We start from the raw sequence: 16,982 nt of genomic DNA on the forward strand, positions 1-16,982 counted from the left end.
GCCTTGAAAGCCGCATCCTACTCAGGTTGTTTCCCACGTCCAATAAGGCCGAAGACTCGCCGTGACTAGACAGCATTGATTGATGTCGGCGCTGCCTCCGCATTACCTACGTCGTGTACTTCCACCTGACCGCTGGTTCATTGTGGGGAGGTGGAAACGCCCAATATTTGCAAAGTATGGTACGCGAGTCTTTAGTCAAGTGAGAATCACGGAGGCCGAAGAAACCGTGATGAAAAGACTTCGAACCCCATGGGGCTTCGCTGCATCCGTCTGGGGATTCCCCTTGGGCGCATGATCCGCGCAGCCACGCAACCCTGAGGGTTGGTTGAAGATACCCAGGTCTCGATAAATGTGGCGTCTTCTCGTGGGCATCAATAACCACAGTCGTTATCTGTTTAAAGTTTGTCATAGCAATGGTGCCCCCACGAAGGCTTCCCTCTGTCGTGTCATGGAGAAGGAACTCTCGTGTCATGGACCACTTCGACCTCGGAGGGCAGTAACCGCTGTGGGCTATGGACACCTGCAGTTCGTTCCATCGGTCTTGTATTTTTTCTTTTCTTCCTCCTTTGCCATCCTACACATATCTCCTCGGCCTTTTCCTTCTCCTCAGATAACATTGCTTCGTTCAGCACATTCTGGGTCGGGCATTTCGTCAACTCCATGTTTACAACTCAGCTTCAGCAGTATTCCATCGATTGCCCATTTCATCATGTCGTCTATACACGAAAAGCCCGTGTCCTCTGTACAGGAAGTACAAGATAAGGAGATTCCCGATACGATTGCCTCCAACCCGGAGGCCAAGGCTGCCAGAGACTACGAAGAGCATCACAACTACATGCAGACCGTCTCGAAGTACCTCCCCGCGATCAAATGGTCCATATTCTTCGCCATGACCATCGTCGGCGAGGGGTACGACCTCGCTCTGATGGGCAACTTTTTCTCCTTGGATCAGTTCCAGAACCTCTTCGGCTACGCTCCGCAAGAGGGCGCTGTCAAGGAGATCCCAACACTCTGGCAGTCCTTGATCCTTACTTCAAGCCAGGCCGGTCAAGTTGCGGCCATGTACTTCACCGGTTTGTCCATGGACAGGTTCGGCTACCGAAAGACGATGATGTTCTCTCTCGGATCGATCATGGTGCTCCTACTCGTCAACTTCTTCGCGCCGGCGGTCTTGCCCACGGGAGGCTATAAGGCTGGTCTCGGCATGATCTTCGCCGGCGAGTTCCTCTTGGGACTCCCTTGGGGGGCTTTCCAGGCCTGCGTTCTTCCCTATGCTTCCGATATCTCGCCCCTCAAGCTTCGTCCGACTCTCACCACTTTCGTCTCCATGTGCTGGATTTTCGGCCAGCTCTCCTCGACGGCGGCAATCAAGGGTGTTGCGAACATTGAATCCAACGACCTCATGGCATACCGCATCCCCGTCGGCATCCAATGGATATGGCCTCTTCCTGTTCTCCTCTGCGTCTTCCTTGCCCCCGAATCGCCTTGGTGGCTCATGCGCCAGTCTCGTTCCGACCTCGCGCGCACTTCCCTTGCAAGACTTAACAAAGATCCGACGTACCCAGTTGACGGTCAGGTCAAGGTCCTCGAGCTCACCAACGAGCAGGAGAAGAACAGCCAAGAAGATTCCAATATCACGTACCTGGAGTGCTTCCGTGGCAGCAACCTTCGCCGTACCATGATTGTCGTTACCATGAACTTGACGCAACAGCTCTGCGGTTCGGCTCTTATGTTCTACTCGGCCAAGCTTTACCAGAAGGCTGGCATGAGCAGTTCCAAATCATACGACTTTACGCTGATTCAGTACGCGATCGGCATCATCGGCATCGTCTCTTCTTGGCCCCTGATGAACTACGTCGGACGCAGAACCATCTGGCTCTGGGGATTGATGGGCTCCATCATTCTCATGACAGGTGTCGGCGTGCTAGGTTTCCACAGCGACCTTCACCCGGCAGTTCCTTGGGTCATCGCAGTCATGCTCGTGATATTCACAGGAGTCTACAATCTTTCCATCGGACCCCTCGTGTACGCTATTAACCCCGAGATTCCTTCGACCCGACAGAAAGCCAAGACACTTGTCATCGGCCGAGTAGCCTATCTCATCGCAGGACAATTCAACATGTGGCTCTTGCCAAGAATGCTGGAAAACGCTCCTAACGGATGGGGTCTTGGACCTCGGACGGCGCTGGTGTACGCTGCTATCAACGCCGCCTTCTACGTCTGGGCCTACTTTTGTCTGCCGGAGGTCCGGGACAGAACTCAGGCCGAGATGGATGAGCTTTTCAAGCTCAACATACCTGCTCGAAAATTCCGTAGTACCGAGCTGACGGCTGAATAAGGTGGTTTGTGTTTGTCAGCTGTTGCCCAGCAGTTGTCCAATCTCGTCTGGTGGAAGAGATCGAAGGGAGACGTCTCTGCTTCCTTTGTATTAGACCCAGTCCAGTTTCGCGTGGTTTTGGAGTTCAGTATTGGGATAACGCATTACATGATAATTATGAAAAGTAAAAGTTCTGAAAATTAATCTCCCTTAACGTATGTCTGAGTAACAGAAGCTACCTCCAAGAAGCATGTCTCGGCACTGCTCTGTTATATGTGCAACATCGGTGATGACATACTCATCCCAATCCAAGCTCTGTTAGTGGCTCAGGGGCTGCCGGCACCAAAAGGTGCAGGATCCTTGGCCCCTGAATCGTGTTCTCGTCCGCCCCACCACAGCTGCCGCTGCGGCTGCTGCCGGAACTTGGTGGACTTCCCAATTTTGAGCTCCTCTCGTCAGTTCGAAACCGTCTCTCCTACATGCTGCGATCTGCAAAGCAGCCACAACACACGAACACGACTCCAAAGCAGGGGCTTGACAGCTTCCTTTAACCCAATGGCCATCGAGTGCCGGCCTTAATATTTCATCTCTTTTTTTTCCCTTCTTCTTTTTGTGAACACGCTACCAGCTAAGACAAGCCACAATGCCTCAAAAATCCCCCAAACCGAAGGGTCCGCCGCCCACCGACTACAAAGCCATCGCCGAGCAATTCGCCAAATTGAAGCGCCAAAGGGAGATTGAGGAGGCTAGCAGATCCCCCGAGGAGATCAAGGCGGAAAAAGAACGAGCACTCCTTCGCGAGAAGCAGCGCGAGGTGTTTGAAGGCCGGCGCAAGAATGCCTACGAGCGTAGATGGTGGTGGACTGTTGCGTTCTGGGCGTGGATGCTGTGTCTACATGCTATTGGCATCGCCTTCTTCACCAGCGGCTTTCTCCTGACGCGACTGGTCCTCGACGAGAAGTCCAACTGTACGGCACCCCCGCTCGAGCTCTCGTCGAGCTGGAAGGGCCAAGGCACGGTCCAGGGCGGTTGCTGGCACCCAAAGTCGTTTGACAAGGCCGTGGTCGTCATCGTCGATGCGCTGCGGTACGACTTTACGGTTCCTGTGGAGGACCAGGCTCCTTTTCACAACGCGTTACCCTTCTTGCACGAGACTGCCGTCAAGTCCCCAGAACACGCTTTCCTGCGCCCCTTTATCGCCGACCCGCCGACTACTACTCTCCAGAGGCTGAAGGGTCTGACCACTGGTACACTGCCCACGTTCATCGATGCCGGTAGCAACTTTGCTGGTACCGCTATTGAGGAGGATAATCTTCTCATGCAACTGAAGGACGCTGGGAAGCGCATCGCGCACCTGGGCGACGATACTTGGATGTCTCTGTTCCCCGGTTATTTCGAGGCCAACGTGAGCAGAGCGTACGACAGCTTCAACGTCTGGGACTTGCATACCGTCGACAACGGGGTTATTGATCACATCTTTCCTCTCCTCAAGCAGGAGCAGAAGGGTAAGTGGGATGTTCTCATCGGTCACCTCCTTGGTGTCGACCACGCCGGCCACCGTTACGGACCAAACCATGCGGCAATGACGGCCAAGCTCCAGCAGATGGATATCTTCATCCGCGATCTTGCCGCTCAAATCGATGACAATACTCTGCTCGTCGTGATGGGAGATCATGGCATGGATAGCAAGGGCGACCATGGCGGCGAGAGCGACGACGAGGTCGAGGCAGCTCTGTGGATGTACTCGAAGCGCCCTTTCTTTGGTCGGACCAAGCCCGAGTTCAAGCAGCCTCCGAGCATGGCCAAGGTCAGACCGGTCAATCAGATTGACCTCGTACCAACTCTGGCACTTCTTCTGGGAATCCCGATCCCTTACAATAATCTGGGACGTCCCATTGAGGAAGCTTTCGCTGGCAAGAAGGGCAAAGCCTGGGATAATCTGGCGGCTGTATCACGGTTGACCGCCGCCGGCATCCAGCGATACCAAGACTCGTACTTTGCTGCCCGTGGCATTGATCAGTCCAAGAGCGCCACGGCCGGTCACGTATCGAACCTCTGGAGGAAGGCCGACCGTTCATGGCAGTGGAAGAATCACCAGGAATCCTACGGCTTTTTCAACATGTTCCAGGAGGAAACTCTGCGCATCTGCAAGGACTTGTGGGCCCGTTTCGATGTGCCCAAGATGGTGACGGGTATTGTGGTCATGGCGGTCGGAGTCATTACTCTGCTCGTCTATGCCTCGCGCGACGAAGATGAGGACTTTGCTGTTCTCGACGATCTCGAGCTGGACCAGGCAGAGATGAAGCTGGAACTGCAGGGTGTCCAACCCGATGGAACTGCGTCGTACAAGACTCTCCACGAGAAGATCTTCCTTGCGGCAATTCTCGGCGCTGTACCTGGAGCACTGGTTGGCGCCGGATACTCCGTCTTCACCGGCCCCGAGGATCTGGTCTACGCTGTTGCTGGCGGCGCTGTCACTAGCGCGCTAGGTGTCGTGTTCTCGCTTTATGGCTTCGGCAAGACTCTTCGCAATCTTCTGCCCAACAATACCTGGGGTTGGCTTGCCGTTCTCTTCACGGTCAGCCAGTCCATTGGTTTCGCATCAAACTCATACACCATCTGGGAGGATTCGATCCTCCTCTTCTTCATCACGACCTTTGGCGTAGCGAACGTCTTTGCTGCGTTCTCGGTGCCTACGATGCGGGAACGCACCCTCGCGATATACCATTCGGTTCTTTTTGTCATTCTTGGTCGGCTCGCATCATTTTCCAAACTCTGCCGTGAGGAGCAAATGCCCTACTGTACTTCAACCTACTATTCCTCGGCTACCTCCTCAACGTCTTCTACCTGGCAACTGGCCATTCCTTTCGCCGTCGCCCTTATCCTGCCTTCCATCATCCAGTCTTTCCTTCTGCCTACTCGCAACTGGGAGGGGCTTGGACCAGCATGGATTGGTTATGTCTACCGCATTGGCTTGCTTCTATCAGCATCATACTGGGTTCTCGATGCCGCCGACAATGGCGATTGGTTTCCAGACCTGCCGGCCCAGACCCTGAAGAACGCCGGAACCTACATGGCCCAGGTGATTCTCGCTCTGGTTTTCGTAGCGGGCACTACCGCCTTTGTCTGGGCGCCGCCGCTGGTCTCTATCTTCAGAACACCTACAAACGCCGGCCCCCAGATCACTGTTTTGGGTTATGGCAACACGCATGGTTCGAGATATCTGCTTCTTCCGATGAACATTGTAGGAGCCTGCATCCTCCTGTCCAAGCCTATGGGAGGTGGCGCTTTGGCTCTGATGTTTTGGCAGATTCTCTCGCTCGTGGAGATTCTCGACCTTAACTCTTTGACAAACGAGGCGATTGGACCCATTATGCTTGCAATCATTGGTAACTTTGGGTACTTCAAGACAGGCCACCAAGCTACACTCAGCAGTCTCCAATGGGACAGCGCTTTCATCCCGCTATTCACCATCAGATACCCATGGAGTCCCATCGTCATGGCCCTCAACACATTCGCGGGTCAAATCGTTGCGGTCGCGGCCGTTCCTCTCATCGTACTCTGGAAAGTGAGTCCCAAGAGGAAGGGAGTACTTGAGAGCGTCGGCAGAGCGCTGGGCATATTTGTTGCCTACTTTGCCGTTGAGTCTTTGGCAACCATGGCGTGGGCTGGGTGGCTGAGGAGACATCTCATGCTGTACAGAGTGTTCAGCCCCCGCTTCATGATGGCGGCGGCTCTGCTGCTGGTGGTAGACTTGGTTGGACTTGTCATCACGCTCATCGGTGTCAGATCCAACACGATGGCGGTGAGCGAGGTTTTTGGCTGGGTTGAATAAAATTGCCGTTTTGGTCAGTTCGATAGAAAATCGAACAACAAGACCACTGTATCATTATAATTGTATAGTCATGGGGAAAGCATCCGGCCAGGGAGCTAATAAAGGCAGTGTGTGAACAAAAAACTGAGGTTTGCTGCGCTGACACCCGTATTATTAGCTTTGTCCTTTGCCTCGGTAATACCCTGCCACAACGTATCGGTGGTTTGGAGAATGGACAGGCATTACAGGACGATGCGCCTCTTTGAATGAGATCAAAGGACAGCCGGTTATCAGGCAGATATGGAACATGCACCTGGCAGAGCATCAAGCGCTCCGCCCATCGGAGCATTGGTCAATGGCAGTCGCCATTCTACGTCTTTGAACCAGTTGCTTCGATGCTGGAGCTGGGGAGCTTGGCCAAGAGCTCTGGGTTTTGCGTGCTACCCTGATTATATAAGCCAGTCTTTCGATACTTGAGATGGTTTCCGGGGACTTCCAAAATTCAGCAAAGGTTGCCGGGACCGTAAGTATCAGGGAAGCTCCCAGATGTATCAGGATCTGTGCACAGCAAAACCCCACTTGGGTCGGTAATCAGCTCCCAGGCCTGGCGCCGCCTGCCGCAGGAGAACCGTGGCCTACGTGCCTAGTTAGAGGAGCACAGGGCACGTCGTGGTCTGGCAGCAACAATTGTGTGTTATTTTTTTTTCTTCTTGGTTCCTTTGCCCTTTCCACATCTTCGGATTGCGCCTGTGCTAAGGTAAGGTACCTACGGCTGGTACCCCGGGAAGCCCAAAAAAGTGTCCCTCCCTGCTTCTCACGACATTTCGACCGCAAACGAAAATTAGAAAATAGGAAGAAAAAAGAAGACCATCCACATCCACATCCACGTCCCACTCTCTCCTCCCACTTCGTAACCCGCTCCGCTCTTCTTCAGAGAAACCCGCCCGCCGCCGCCGCCCCGAACGACCAGATCTGCTGAACTGAACACACACAAAAAACCCACACACACACCCTGAGCCGGTTTTATCCCAGTGTCCCTCTGCCTCTGAACTGTGCACATTCATTTTTCCACCCTTCCCATCGACCATCCCTTCTCTCTTTTGATCTCCGCACATCGCTGCTGCTCTCGTCACGCGTCTCCATCTTCTTCCACCTCAAGCTCCCGCCGCCCCCTCGCATCGTCGTCGAAACCCTTTTTCCGGCGTATCCTCCTCTTCCTCCTCCCGTCTTCCACCCCTCCCGTCCTCGGCTCTCCGTCATCAAACCTCTTTCGAGTCACTTCTGAGCGTTTCCCCCACGGCCCAACGCATCTTTTGAGGTACGCTCTTTGGTCATCCATATCGCTCGCTTTGCATCTGCTCTTCCTCTCATCCGAGCTTAAATCTTCTAATCCTCCACCCTCCGCTCCCATTGGCGCATATCGTAATCCTAACATTCCATCGTTCAAAGGGTCCTAGCTATCGAATATCCTTCCGCGAAAGAAGAAACCTCCCCGCAAGCAAAAGCGAACAGCCCCGCAGAAACCTCGAGCTTTCGCCCTCTCGCGACCTTCCATCGCCGTCTTCCTCCTCCCTTCTACCTTCCTTTCGGTCCGATTGCGCCCAGATATCCAGATTTCGCAGAAGCAATCATGGCAACCAACGGTAACTACACACACCCGGACCAGTTCAAGGGCGCTGTCGAGCCAACATCATCAGGTCCCACCTCAACCAACGATGCCGTCTCGGCTGGAAACAGCAACCTCTCTAAGGATGAGGTTGGCTGGTACTTTGTCGAGCAATACTACACAACCCTGAGCAAGAACCCGGATAAGCTTCACGTACGCATCCAACTCGGCCCCCCTTCCGAGATGATTCTTTGAATACTGACACGTATCCACAGCTCTTCTACGGAAAGCGCTCCCAGTTCGTTTATGGTATGGAGGCAGAGGTCGCAAACGTGTCCGTCGGCAGACAAGTCAGTTCTTCCAACTTTCCATGTGCTACTTCGACGCCTTTCGAAAAGCTCAATCATGCTGACCATCCCACTTCCTAGACTATCCAAGAGAGAATTAAGAGCCTCGACTTCCAGAACAGCAAAGTCCGCATCACAAACGTCGACTCCCAGGCCTCTTTCGACAACATCGTCATCCAGGTCATCGGTGAGAGCTCCATCAAGTCCGCCGAACCCAAGAAGTTTGTTCAGACCTTCGTCCTCGCGCCTCAGCCCTCTGGCTACTTCGTCGTCAACGACATCCTGAGATATATCAACGACGAGGAAGAGGAAGAGGCCGCTCCTGAGGCTGAAGCGGCCCCTGAGGAGCAAGCCGCTCCCGAGGAGGTTGCCGAGGTCTCTGCTCAGGCAGAGGCTGAGGAGCCCAAGATCGAGCAGACCCCCGAGGAGGCCACTGGCCCCGCTATCGATGTTGACGAGGTTGAGAAGAAGCTGGAGGAGGTTAGCGCCGCCCCCGAGGACGTCGCCTCCAACAACGGCGATGCCGAGCTCGCGGTTCCCGAGCCCGCAAAGGCTGCTGAGACCAAGGTCGAGGAGCCCGCGGCTGACCCCGAGGCCGCTGCGAAGGAGATTGCCGAGGAGGACGTCACCGAGCCCGAGAAGCCTGCCGACCCCTCTCCCACCCCTGTCGCTCCCACCAAGGCTCCCGCCGCCGCCGAACCCGAGAAGCCCAAGGTCGCCCCCGCGCCCGTCCCGATGAAGCCCATGTCTTGGGCCAGCCGTGCTGCCGCCGCCGTCGGACCTAAGCCTGTCGTGCCCCTTCCCAAGACCGCCACTCCTCCCGCTGGTCAGGCCAAGGCTCCTGCCCCTGCTGCTCCCGCCGCCGCCGCTCCCGCCAAGGAGGCTGCACCCGCCGCCGATGCCCCCGCTAAGGAGGCTCAGGCCCAGGCCGCCAAGGAGGACTCTCCCTCCGCTGAGTGGCAGTCCGTCGGAGCCGACTCCAAGCGCCAGAACCGCCCCCAGTCCATCTCCCAGGCACCCACCGAGAACTACGGCACCTTGGGATACGTTAAGTACGTGACTGACAAGGTCAAGGCCGAGGACCTCAAGGGTGCTCTGGCTGCCCACGGCGAGCTAACCTACTTCGACATCAACCGCCAGAAGGTAAGATATCAAGTGCCCTGAATGATGTTGAGTGGCAGGCTAATGATTGAATAGAACTGCGCGTTTGTCGAGTTCGCCACTGTTGCCGGCTACCAGGCCGCTGCCGCTGCCAACCCCCACACCGTTAACGGCGAGAACATTATCGTCGAGCCTCGTCGCCCCAAGGCCAACGCCTACGGCGGTAGCAGCTACTCCTCCAACACCCCCCGCGGCAACGCCACCGGCGGTGGCCGTGGCCGTGGTGGTTTCGAAGGAGGAAACCGCTCCGGCAGTCAGGGAGGTGGCCGCGGTAACTTCACCGGTGGTCAGGCCCGTGGCCGCGGCAGCGTCCGTGGCCGTGGTGCTTCCCAGACTGCTGCTTAAAGCAGGACAGTCATGTGCTAGCAGCGCCGTTCAAGGTCACATCTGCCTAAAAGAGCTTTTGACCGGCGATGCCGACACGAAGTATCGATCCTATCATCCACTATCTTGCGTGTATTTACCACCCCTTACACCAAGATGTCTATCACCCACGACCACCACGACGTTCAAACTCGAGTTCACTACTTCCGAAACCAACAATATTCTCACGGTCGTCAGGCGATCACTGACGAAGGAGAGAAAAGCTACAGTCACCTTGATTTCTTTTGCAAGGAGTTCACAGGGCAAGGGCGTGGATTTACACACCGTTTCCTGTACTTTTACACCCCCCGACGATTCTTTTCATTTCTCATTTCTTATCTTTTTTTCTCTTCTCGCGCTTGCGTTTTTCCAGCATTTGCATCCGCGCTCGTGGCAAGGCAACTCCTTCTCCCCGGGGATGATTACCTTTGTCCCAGCGCAAACAACGTTTTGAGCTTGCTCTTTCTCACTTCTTCACTACCACAACCAAAAATTTGATGGCGGTCAAGGATGGAGTTCCCTGTACATTTGGGCGAAGTTGGAACGGAATCAAAGGGGAAAGGGGAGCACTTGGGAGGAAAAGGGGGGATCAGCATGAACAAAAGTTTTGGCGTCCCATTGCTTTTACCGAGAGAATTTGTCTTTCTGGGAGAAAAGGAAAGGAAAGGGGGGAAATGGGGAAAGGAGGGAAAGGAAGGGGGAAAGCCTAAGGGGATCGGGGTGATGATGCTGTACCATACCAAGACCGACACACACACACACACACACACAGACACACAACCACTACACCGAAGATCCGTAACCCGGTTCTTTTAATGAGAAACAGACGACAGTTACTAATGGTTTATGGTGGGAATTATGCAGTGATATCATTTGTGTAGTGAGATACAGGACCTTTCGGCTTCTCTTTGTGGGTTTGGCTTCTGTCTAATACATAAGCTCGATATGCTGCTATATCTTGACCATGTTCAACGGAAGATGAGAGGTGACGATTGACTTTATATAGTTCGAAATCATGCCGTCGAAGCAGGGGTGTACTCGGCTCTTCCCAAATGTCCAACAGCCAGCCTTGCACTGTAGGAAACGCATATCTGAGGGAACTGGTTTGGTTTCCCTGCTTCTCACGCCTGACTCCGGCTTGCTTTTGTTGTTGATCGGAGGACCTCATCCTTTTTCTTCCACGAGTCTCAAGATCCTGGTGGGGGATAGAGACCGAGTCCCTGGCTCCTTTGAGGGTGATGGGATGATTGTGACTAGCTGACCTTCATAGGAGACTCGATATTTCGACGCCTGAGCTGGGGTTGGGGGTGAGTTGGGAAACGGAGCATGGAGACATGTGAGCTTGTGGCGGGTTTCGTGGGCGTCGGTTTTCGTTGGAACTGTCCGGGCTTGGAGGTTAACATTTTCGTCTTCGTCTTCTTCTTCTTTCTCGAAAACAGCGAGTTGTCGAGAGAGGTGATTCATTGCATGTATAGTTGCCTCACGGCATATATCATCACGAAGATAGCCCCGGAAAGGTCACGTCCAGTAGAAGTCAGGTCCCATAGAAGTCAGGAGATGATAGAGGCAACCCCCCCAACCCCCCCCTTCCTGATGATCTATCTCGATACCGCATAATGAAAAGCTATCAAGGGCAGACTTTAGGGGGGTAAAGCCGTCGAGTCGAGGATACGTGAAACTTGTAAAGATGAAACATATAAATCTCGTTCCCAAGAATCGATGCCATACCAATGTTACTCGTCATGGTTTGGGTCGCTATATCCAACACTTCATCCATACACAAGAAACCAGATCCGTCAGAAAGAAACACGCATACGTATCCGAGAGCAGGTCATGTATCACAGACTCGATGAGGAGAAGCATAAAGTTCGTTCCTCACGCTTCATTGCGAGGGACGGGCCAACTCTACCAGGGAACACGGGATATTACACAGACGAAAGGCAAAGCTTAGCAACGATACCGCTCGCTCACAATCACAGCAGCAGATGCAGTATCAGTAGGAGGGGCAGCAGGGGCAGCACGTTACGACAAGTGAATGTTGGCTCGATTTCGAAATTCGAGTTCCATGGAAAGGCATCGAACTTCTCAAGGCTCTTAGCACGCCATCTCTTCTTTGCGTGTCCGGAATCCGTTCTTGGATTGTAGTTTGTCTGTAGCTGTGGCTTTTGGAGGCAAAGCTACTACTGGATTTGGAATTCACCATCTATGCGAACCTCTTCTCGTCTTGTGTCTTCTTTCTGGAACAAGACTCCGACACGATGAGGTTCATGGCCTTCTTTATCTTTAACTCCTATCCTATGAATATTGTGGTTCCTCAGATGGGCCGTGACCAACATTGGAATGCGTGAGTAGATGGTCTACGAAACCCTGTGAGGCAGGGGAGAACGGTAAGGGATATGCCTCGAAGATCGAGTCTCGAAGTTTATCAGAGGCTCTTCATCGGGTATGTAGATAAATCCCACCGGCACTATCTTGACCGAAAGCGCACTAGAGAGAAATCCACCTTCCTCTTTACTCGGCTTCATTCTTATCCATGCTGGGCTGAGACGTGGCAACCGACATCGTCGCCATCTCGTTCACGCTGGCAGAGAGATCAAGTCTGTTCCGCCCAGAGAAGGGTGAACCTAGACCCCATCGCTCGCAGCTCTAGAACCTTTTGTTCGACTGTACTTACTGCGAGTACGACAACGACGGTAGTACGATGGGCTTTCTGGTTCCAGTACCACGGCGCATGTCATTCGCGCGCTGCGTGTCGATGAGGTTATAAACACGCGCAAAAGGAGAGGAGGCGCCGCTGAGAGCGACGTGATCGAAGTCCCTCGTCGAGGTCCGCCTCGTTTGCGCTTGCTTGGTTCATCCGAGACAAACCTCCTCTTCCTCGCCTTCTCTACCTCTCTCTCGCCGATTCAGGCTCGGAGACCGCATTACGGTCCTCTGAGCGAGAGCGCGCCCCACGTAGGACTATGAACTACAAAGGTTCCAAGAGAGAAAATTGGCTAAAAGGAAAGAAAGGGCGCAAAGAAGCCATCCTGGCTTGCAAAAGGCGGTCGATAGTCGAAAGAGCTCTAGACCACGTTGTGGTGTCATTGGATTAGACCTACCTGCTCGGCTTATTCGTGTTTTCTAATGTTCCCAAACATCTCGATTTGATTGTCGAGGCTCAATGGGAGATGAACTAGCCAAGTCGCTTAGACGGGCTTGAAAAAAAGTTTCCTCTTTACAAAAGAACGTGGGGAAAACAACGTCGTATAAACAAACGAACCCTGTGCGACTCCAGAAAGACCAACCCAACCCATTATTGAAGTCTTGGGGGCTCCATTCAGGAATGGCACCCGGAATTACCTCCCGCCTCTCACCAGGAGTATGGGACGCGCGGGTTGCACGTCTGGAAGTTTGTCTTGGTGATCGGACCACATGTTGTGCAGGGTCGACTGACAAAGGAACCAATGTGGAAATTTCCAAAAGTTCGTGTGCCCTTTTGTCTGAAACCCCTCGAGTTCAAAACCTCGTCGCCAAGGCCCTGGGAAGCGCTGACTGTACTACGTAGGCCGTTGGTATGCGAATTTCGTCTCCACAATCGTCGTACAGAGCTGAGAGAAAGTCTGCTTTTCGGGAGAATGATGTACGTAATGATGTCCTTACTCCCGAGTCCCAAGAGCTGCCAACCAAGCAAGGCCAGCAGCATGCGTGAGCGACAAGTCGGAGGCTGCCAACCACGCACGCACTCTCATGATGTGCGGATCTCGTGTGTATTTCTATTCTGTCCATCAAGGTACGGCAGCGACTACGATTACTGTATTAAGAGTGGTGTACGGAGGCTTGCAGCTCAAAGTCTTGGCTTGCGGGCTTGGCCGGCCAACTGGGGTAAAGGCTGGGGATTTTTGTGATCTCCCCCTCGCAACCCAGAACGTCAGTAAGACTACGAAGTACTCCGTAGGTGACTGACTGGTAGCGATTTGCTGTAGCAGCGGTCAGGTTCGCCGACTTGATGAAGGAATAAAGCCCACTTGGACAAACGGTGCTGCTTTCCCAGCCGGTGAGGTTGTCCACGCTGATGCTCATCTTCCTGTTGGTCTTTTGCCGGCGAGCTCGGCTCGGATGTTGCGAGCCCTGCGGTTGCAGATGTCTTTGCTCTCGCACCCACCGTTCTTTTTTACCCCCTCCCTGTTTGCTTGCGACCTTCTCGATTGAGATGGCGGTCACGTCAACTTTGTGTGGTTGGTCGGTACCTGGACCTCGATTAGAAATGGTCCAGGAGATGCCGTCTTAGCCGTCAACCCCCCAGCTTCCTCGGGCGTCGAGAATCTAAAGAGGGGAAATCTTGCCGTTGGGTTGTATTATTCTCCGGCGCGCGTGTTCTAGGTCGCAGAGCGGCATGCTGTCATCACTACTTTCAAAGTAGTGCTTTGTACGTCTCCATGCGGACAATGCTTCCATCCTTGTAGTGGTAGCATGCGGAACCCAAAGTATGAGTGGGCTGGGAATCCGTGAGCAGGTGGCCAGACTTCGCGCTTGTTCTTGCGAGGGGTTACAGCAGTCCGTTAGCCAGCATGCAAACAGTTTTGCTGACCGATGATCACAGAGCCAGGATGAAGATGTTCAAGTGGCAGATAGGGAACTGCCGGCGATAATCAAAGATCAGCACTTCGGAGAGCGGTTAGCCAGTGGAGATTATTTGGAGATTTCCGTCGTCGATTCTTGTTTAGGAAAGAATACGTCTTTCGAGTTTGCATTTCGTTGGTGTTGGTGACCGGCGAGTTGTTTCTAGAATATTGCCTGTTCCGAGGTAGAGCGGCATGGGCAAACTTGCGTTAGAATCAACGTCCTGTCTCCTCAATGACAACGAAACAATTGCTTCACGTTGACAAACGAAGCCGGCCTAGCAAAACAGGGCAGGGCGAGCATTCAGCGGCAGCCGGCTGGAAGACGGGGCGTGAGCTGTGGTGCGGGAATGGCGTCCACTCAAGCTTTCCAAGAAAATTCCAAGAGATTGGGCGAAGCCGCTAGAAGCAGAAACGGGCGGCCGGGTTCGGGGGGCGTGTGTTGCGTGGTGGTATTGGCCTGGCCTGCAACAGACTAATACCTCCATACCAGTCCGCCATCAGTGATACGTGACATTTGCTTGACAGGCCCTAAAAGCACCATGTTCATCTGTGGGAAAAAAATCGAACGCTGGTATAGAAGGAGGGCGCGACGTTCGAGTCGCGACTGGCGCCCCCATAGTCAAAACCTGACTTCGTGGCGTGCCGGGGGGGATCCGAAGGGCGTTTTCTGGGGAACGGGGGGATCTGGAGGGGGTCCCTATCCCAGCAGGCATGGCGTGATGGATGGGGTAGGTATTAAACTGCCACTGTCAACGGCTGGCTCAACGATTGTGCTGATGGGCCGGATGTCGCGGAGAGTGCTCCGTTCTGTAATTTGTGGTGAGGCAGAGCGTACGTATTGCGCATGATAATCGCAATATGAGAAACGGCGCCATTGGGGCACCAGGGCCGAAGCGAAAACTCTGCTCCAAAAGGCAGCAGCACAGTATACGAGGCGCGTCTGCAAAAGTTCGATTTGTTCTACCCAAACTTGCACGGCTGATGCTTGGCTTGAGAAAGTACTGTAGGCTGGCAGGTGGCTGACCAACGACAGGCGATAAACCGGGGGATGTGTTCGAGTTAGTGTTAGCAAAAGGGAACGGCTGAGTGGGATCCGCTCGCAAAAGATCCTTTGGACTTTTGCCAATAATTGGCGTCCATCCAAACGGACACTCCGCCCTGCGCACTCGTGGACTGCAGTAGGACAAGCGCTCAAGCGAGGAGAGGCGAGTGTGTGCGCGAGGGTGGCAGGTGGTTCGGGCCAGCCGCCGCTCTTGGCATTTGCCGTTCCTCGTTTCGTTTATGCACCACTCTTCCTGTCGAAGCCCAGGCCAGCAAACAGCACTGGTGTGTCCCGCCGCCGTCGATGTTTCGGGTGCGCATACGCGGGTATAGTGGGCAGTAAGGTACAGTCACTTTGTTGTAGGTTCAAGGACACGCCAGTGGCTGCCTCCGGTTCAGCGGACGATGTTCAAGCTGCGGACACAGACAACCGTCTCTCGGCCGATTCGAGAGTCCAAGCCACTTGAGGACGGGATCGCCATGTGCATCGAGCTTGGCCGCGCTCCCGTTCTGATGCTAGGCGGTGCTAACCCTCCATTGACGTCCATTAATAATGACTTGCAGTGCAGAGCCAAGGATTCCCGAGCCAGCAAAAACGGTGACGGCGGCGGCGGCGGCGGAAAGAGAGGTATAATTGATGGAAGGGGAGGCCATGACATTGACAGGCAATTCGAACGTTAGGGGGATAGCATGGCGACATGGATTATGCAGAAATGCTTGATTGTGCAGCCGGAGGGCAAAGAGAACGGTAGAGAGACTGGGGGATGGTCAGTAGACGACGAGGGTAGACTCGGGCACCATGGCGGATATCTGACCTGTTTCGTCCTGGTGTTGGCCTTTGGTGTTGGCCTGGGTCTCGAGACAAAAAGTGTGTGTGGGTGGGCGGTGTTGGGGACAAAGTATCGGTGCTTGTACTGTGTGTGTTCGTGTGGTATGGCATGTTTTAGCATTGGCATGTCGACGGCCATGCCCGTTCATCCCATTGTTTGTATCCCCGTACGAGGCATCCTATTGACCTCTTTAGTAATTGTTCAGACGATTCTTTTGGGAAGTACGCAAAGTCTCAGCGTCTTACCAAGTTCTGTTCAATTGTGCGAAGTGCGGTTTTCGACCTGAATACAGATACTGAGAGTGAGGAGTGTTTGGTTTGCTGGCGTTCGGAGTACTGTAAGTGTACTGTGTAACGTCTTGAAATCTGGCACCCACGTCGTCGATCCACTTGACATTTACCTTAGAATTTACCTTAAACCAAGGTGGACTCGGTTTACGAAGCTCCAGAGTCCAGAGTCGAGTGCTCCACAAGCCGTCAGCAAGTGGCAGTTGCCGACCAAGATCCGTCTGTGTCTATATCCGAGGAATCCCAGTTATCGAATGACGCGGACATTGTATGCAAAGGGCCTCCCTAGAGAGCCTACCTTCCTGTGTTGGAAGGCTAGAGAGACGTTGTTGCCGGAGTTGAAGCCGAGTTGCGACGCCTGACCTGGCCTTTACCTTGATGAGCGCAGGTGCAATATGACGGATGCTACCTGCCTGCTCCATGGTAGAGAGAGTTAAGCTTCCTAGAAAGAAGGAATAAGTCTCGCTGTTAGTGTTAGCCTGCTAGTGTAAGGTAAGGTAAGGTCGGGTCGCGCCCGACTCAAGCGGTGGGAACTTGAGGAGTTTGGGAGTTGACGGGAGACTTCTGACCGAGAATGGAAGCAGGTACGGAGGGAGGGTCCACGCCGGGCTA

The 16,982-nt window shown here is 53.9% G+C and overlaps 5 protein-coding genes across 5 annotated transcripts; all 5 read left to right on the forward strand.

Moving 5' to 3' along the window:
* Window positions 1-709: 709 nt before the first annotated feature.
* On the forward strand, window positions 710-2,338 carry CTAM01_01884 (uncharacterized protein; the record flags this gene model as incomplete). The annotated part of the gene is made up of 1 exon (XM_060517924.1): window positions 710-2,338. The coding sequence occupies one exon, from the start codon at window positions 710-712 to the stop codon at window positions 2,336-2,338; it is 1,629 nt and encodes a 542-aa protein (XP_060387458.1).
* A 622-nt stretch (window positions 2,339-2,960) lies between these two features.
* On the forward strand, window positions 2,961-6,152 carry CTAM01_01885 (GPI ethanolamine phosphate transferase; the record flags this gene model as incomplete). Its single annotated transcript, XM_060517925.1, has 1 exon — window positions 2,961-6,152. The coding sequence occupies one exon, from the start codon at window positions 2,961-2,963 to the stop codon at window positions 6,150-6,152; it is 3,192 nt and encodes a 1,063-aa protein (XP_060387459.1).
* A 1,609-nt stretch (window positions 6,153-7,761) lies between these two features.
* On the forward strand, window positions 7,762-9,590 carry CTAM01_01886 (NTF2 and RRM domain-containing protein; the record flags this gene model as incomplete). The annotated part of the gene is made up of 4 exons (XM_060517926.1): window positions 7,762-7,950; window positions 8,013-8,087; window positions 8,166-9,227; window positions 9,282-9,590. 4 exons carry the CDS (start codon window positions 7,762-7,764, stop codon window positions 9,588-9,590), a joined length of 1,635 nt encoding a protein of 544 aa, XP_060387460.1.
* A 4,072-nt stretch (window positions 9,591-13,662) lies between these two features.
* On the forward strand, window positions 13,663-13,878 carry CTAM01_01887 (uncharacterized protein; the record flags this gene model as incomplete). The annotated part of the gene is made up of 1 exon (XM_060517927.1): window positions 13,663-13,878. The coding sequence occupies one exon, from the start codon at window positions 13,663-13,665 to the stop codon at window positions 13,876-13,878; it is 216 nt and encodes a 71-aa protein (XP_060387461.1).
* Window positions 13,879-15,943: 2,065 nt separating this feature from the next.
* On the forward strand, window positions 15,944-16,369 carry CTAM01_01888 (uncharacterized protein; the record flags this gene model as incomplete). The annotated part of the gene is made up of 1 exon (XM_060517928.1): window positions 15,944-16,369. One exon carries the CDS (start codon window positions 15,944-15,946, stop codon window positions 16,367-16,369), a length of 426 nt encoding a protein of 141 aa, XP_060387462.1.
* Window positions 16,370-16,982: the final 613 nt, after the last annotated feature.

This window comes from Colletotrichum tamarilloi (genome assembly GCF_030869305.1).
Source record: "Colletotrichum tamarilloi strain Tom-12 chromosome Unknown Scaffold_4.1, whole genome shotgun sequence".
NCBI lineage: Eukaryota > Fungi > Ascomycota > Sordariomycetes > Glomerellales > Glomerellaceae > Colletotrichum > Colletotrichum tamarilloi.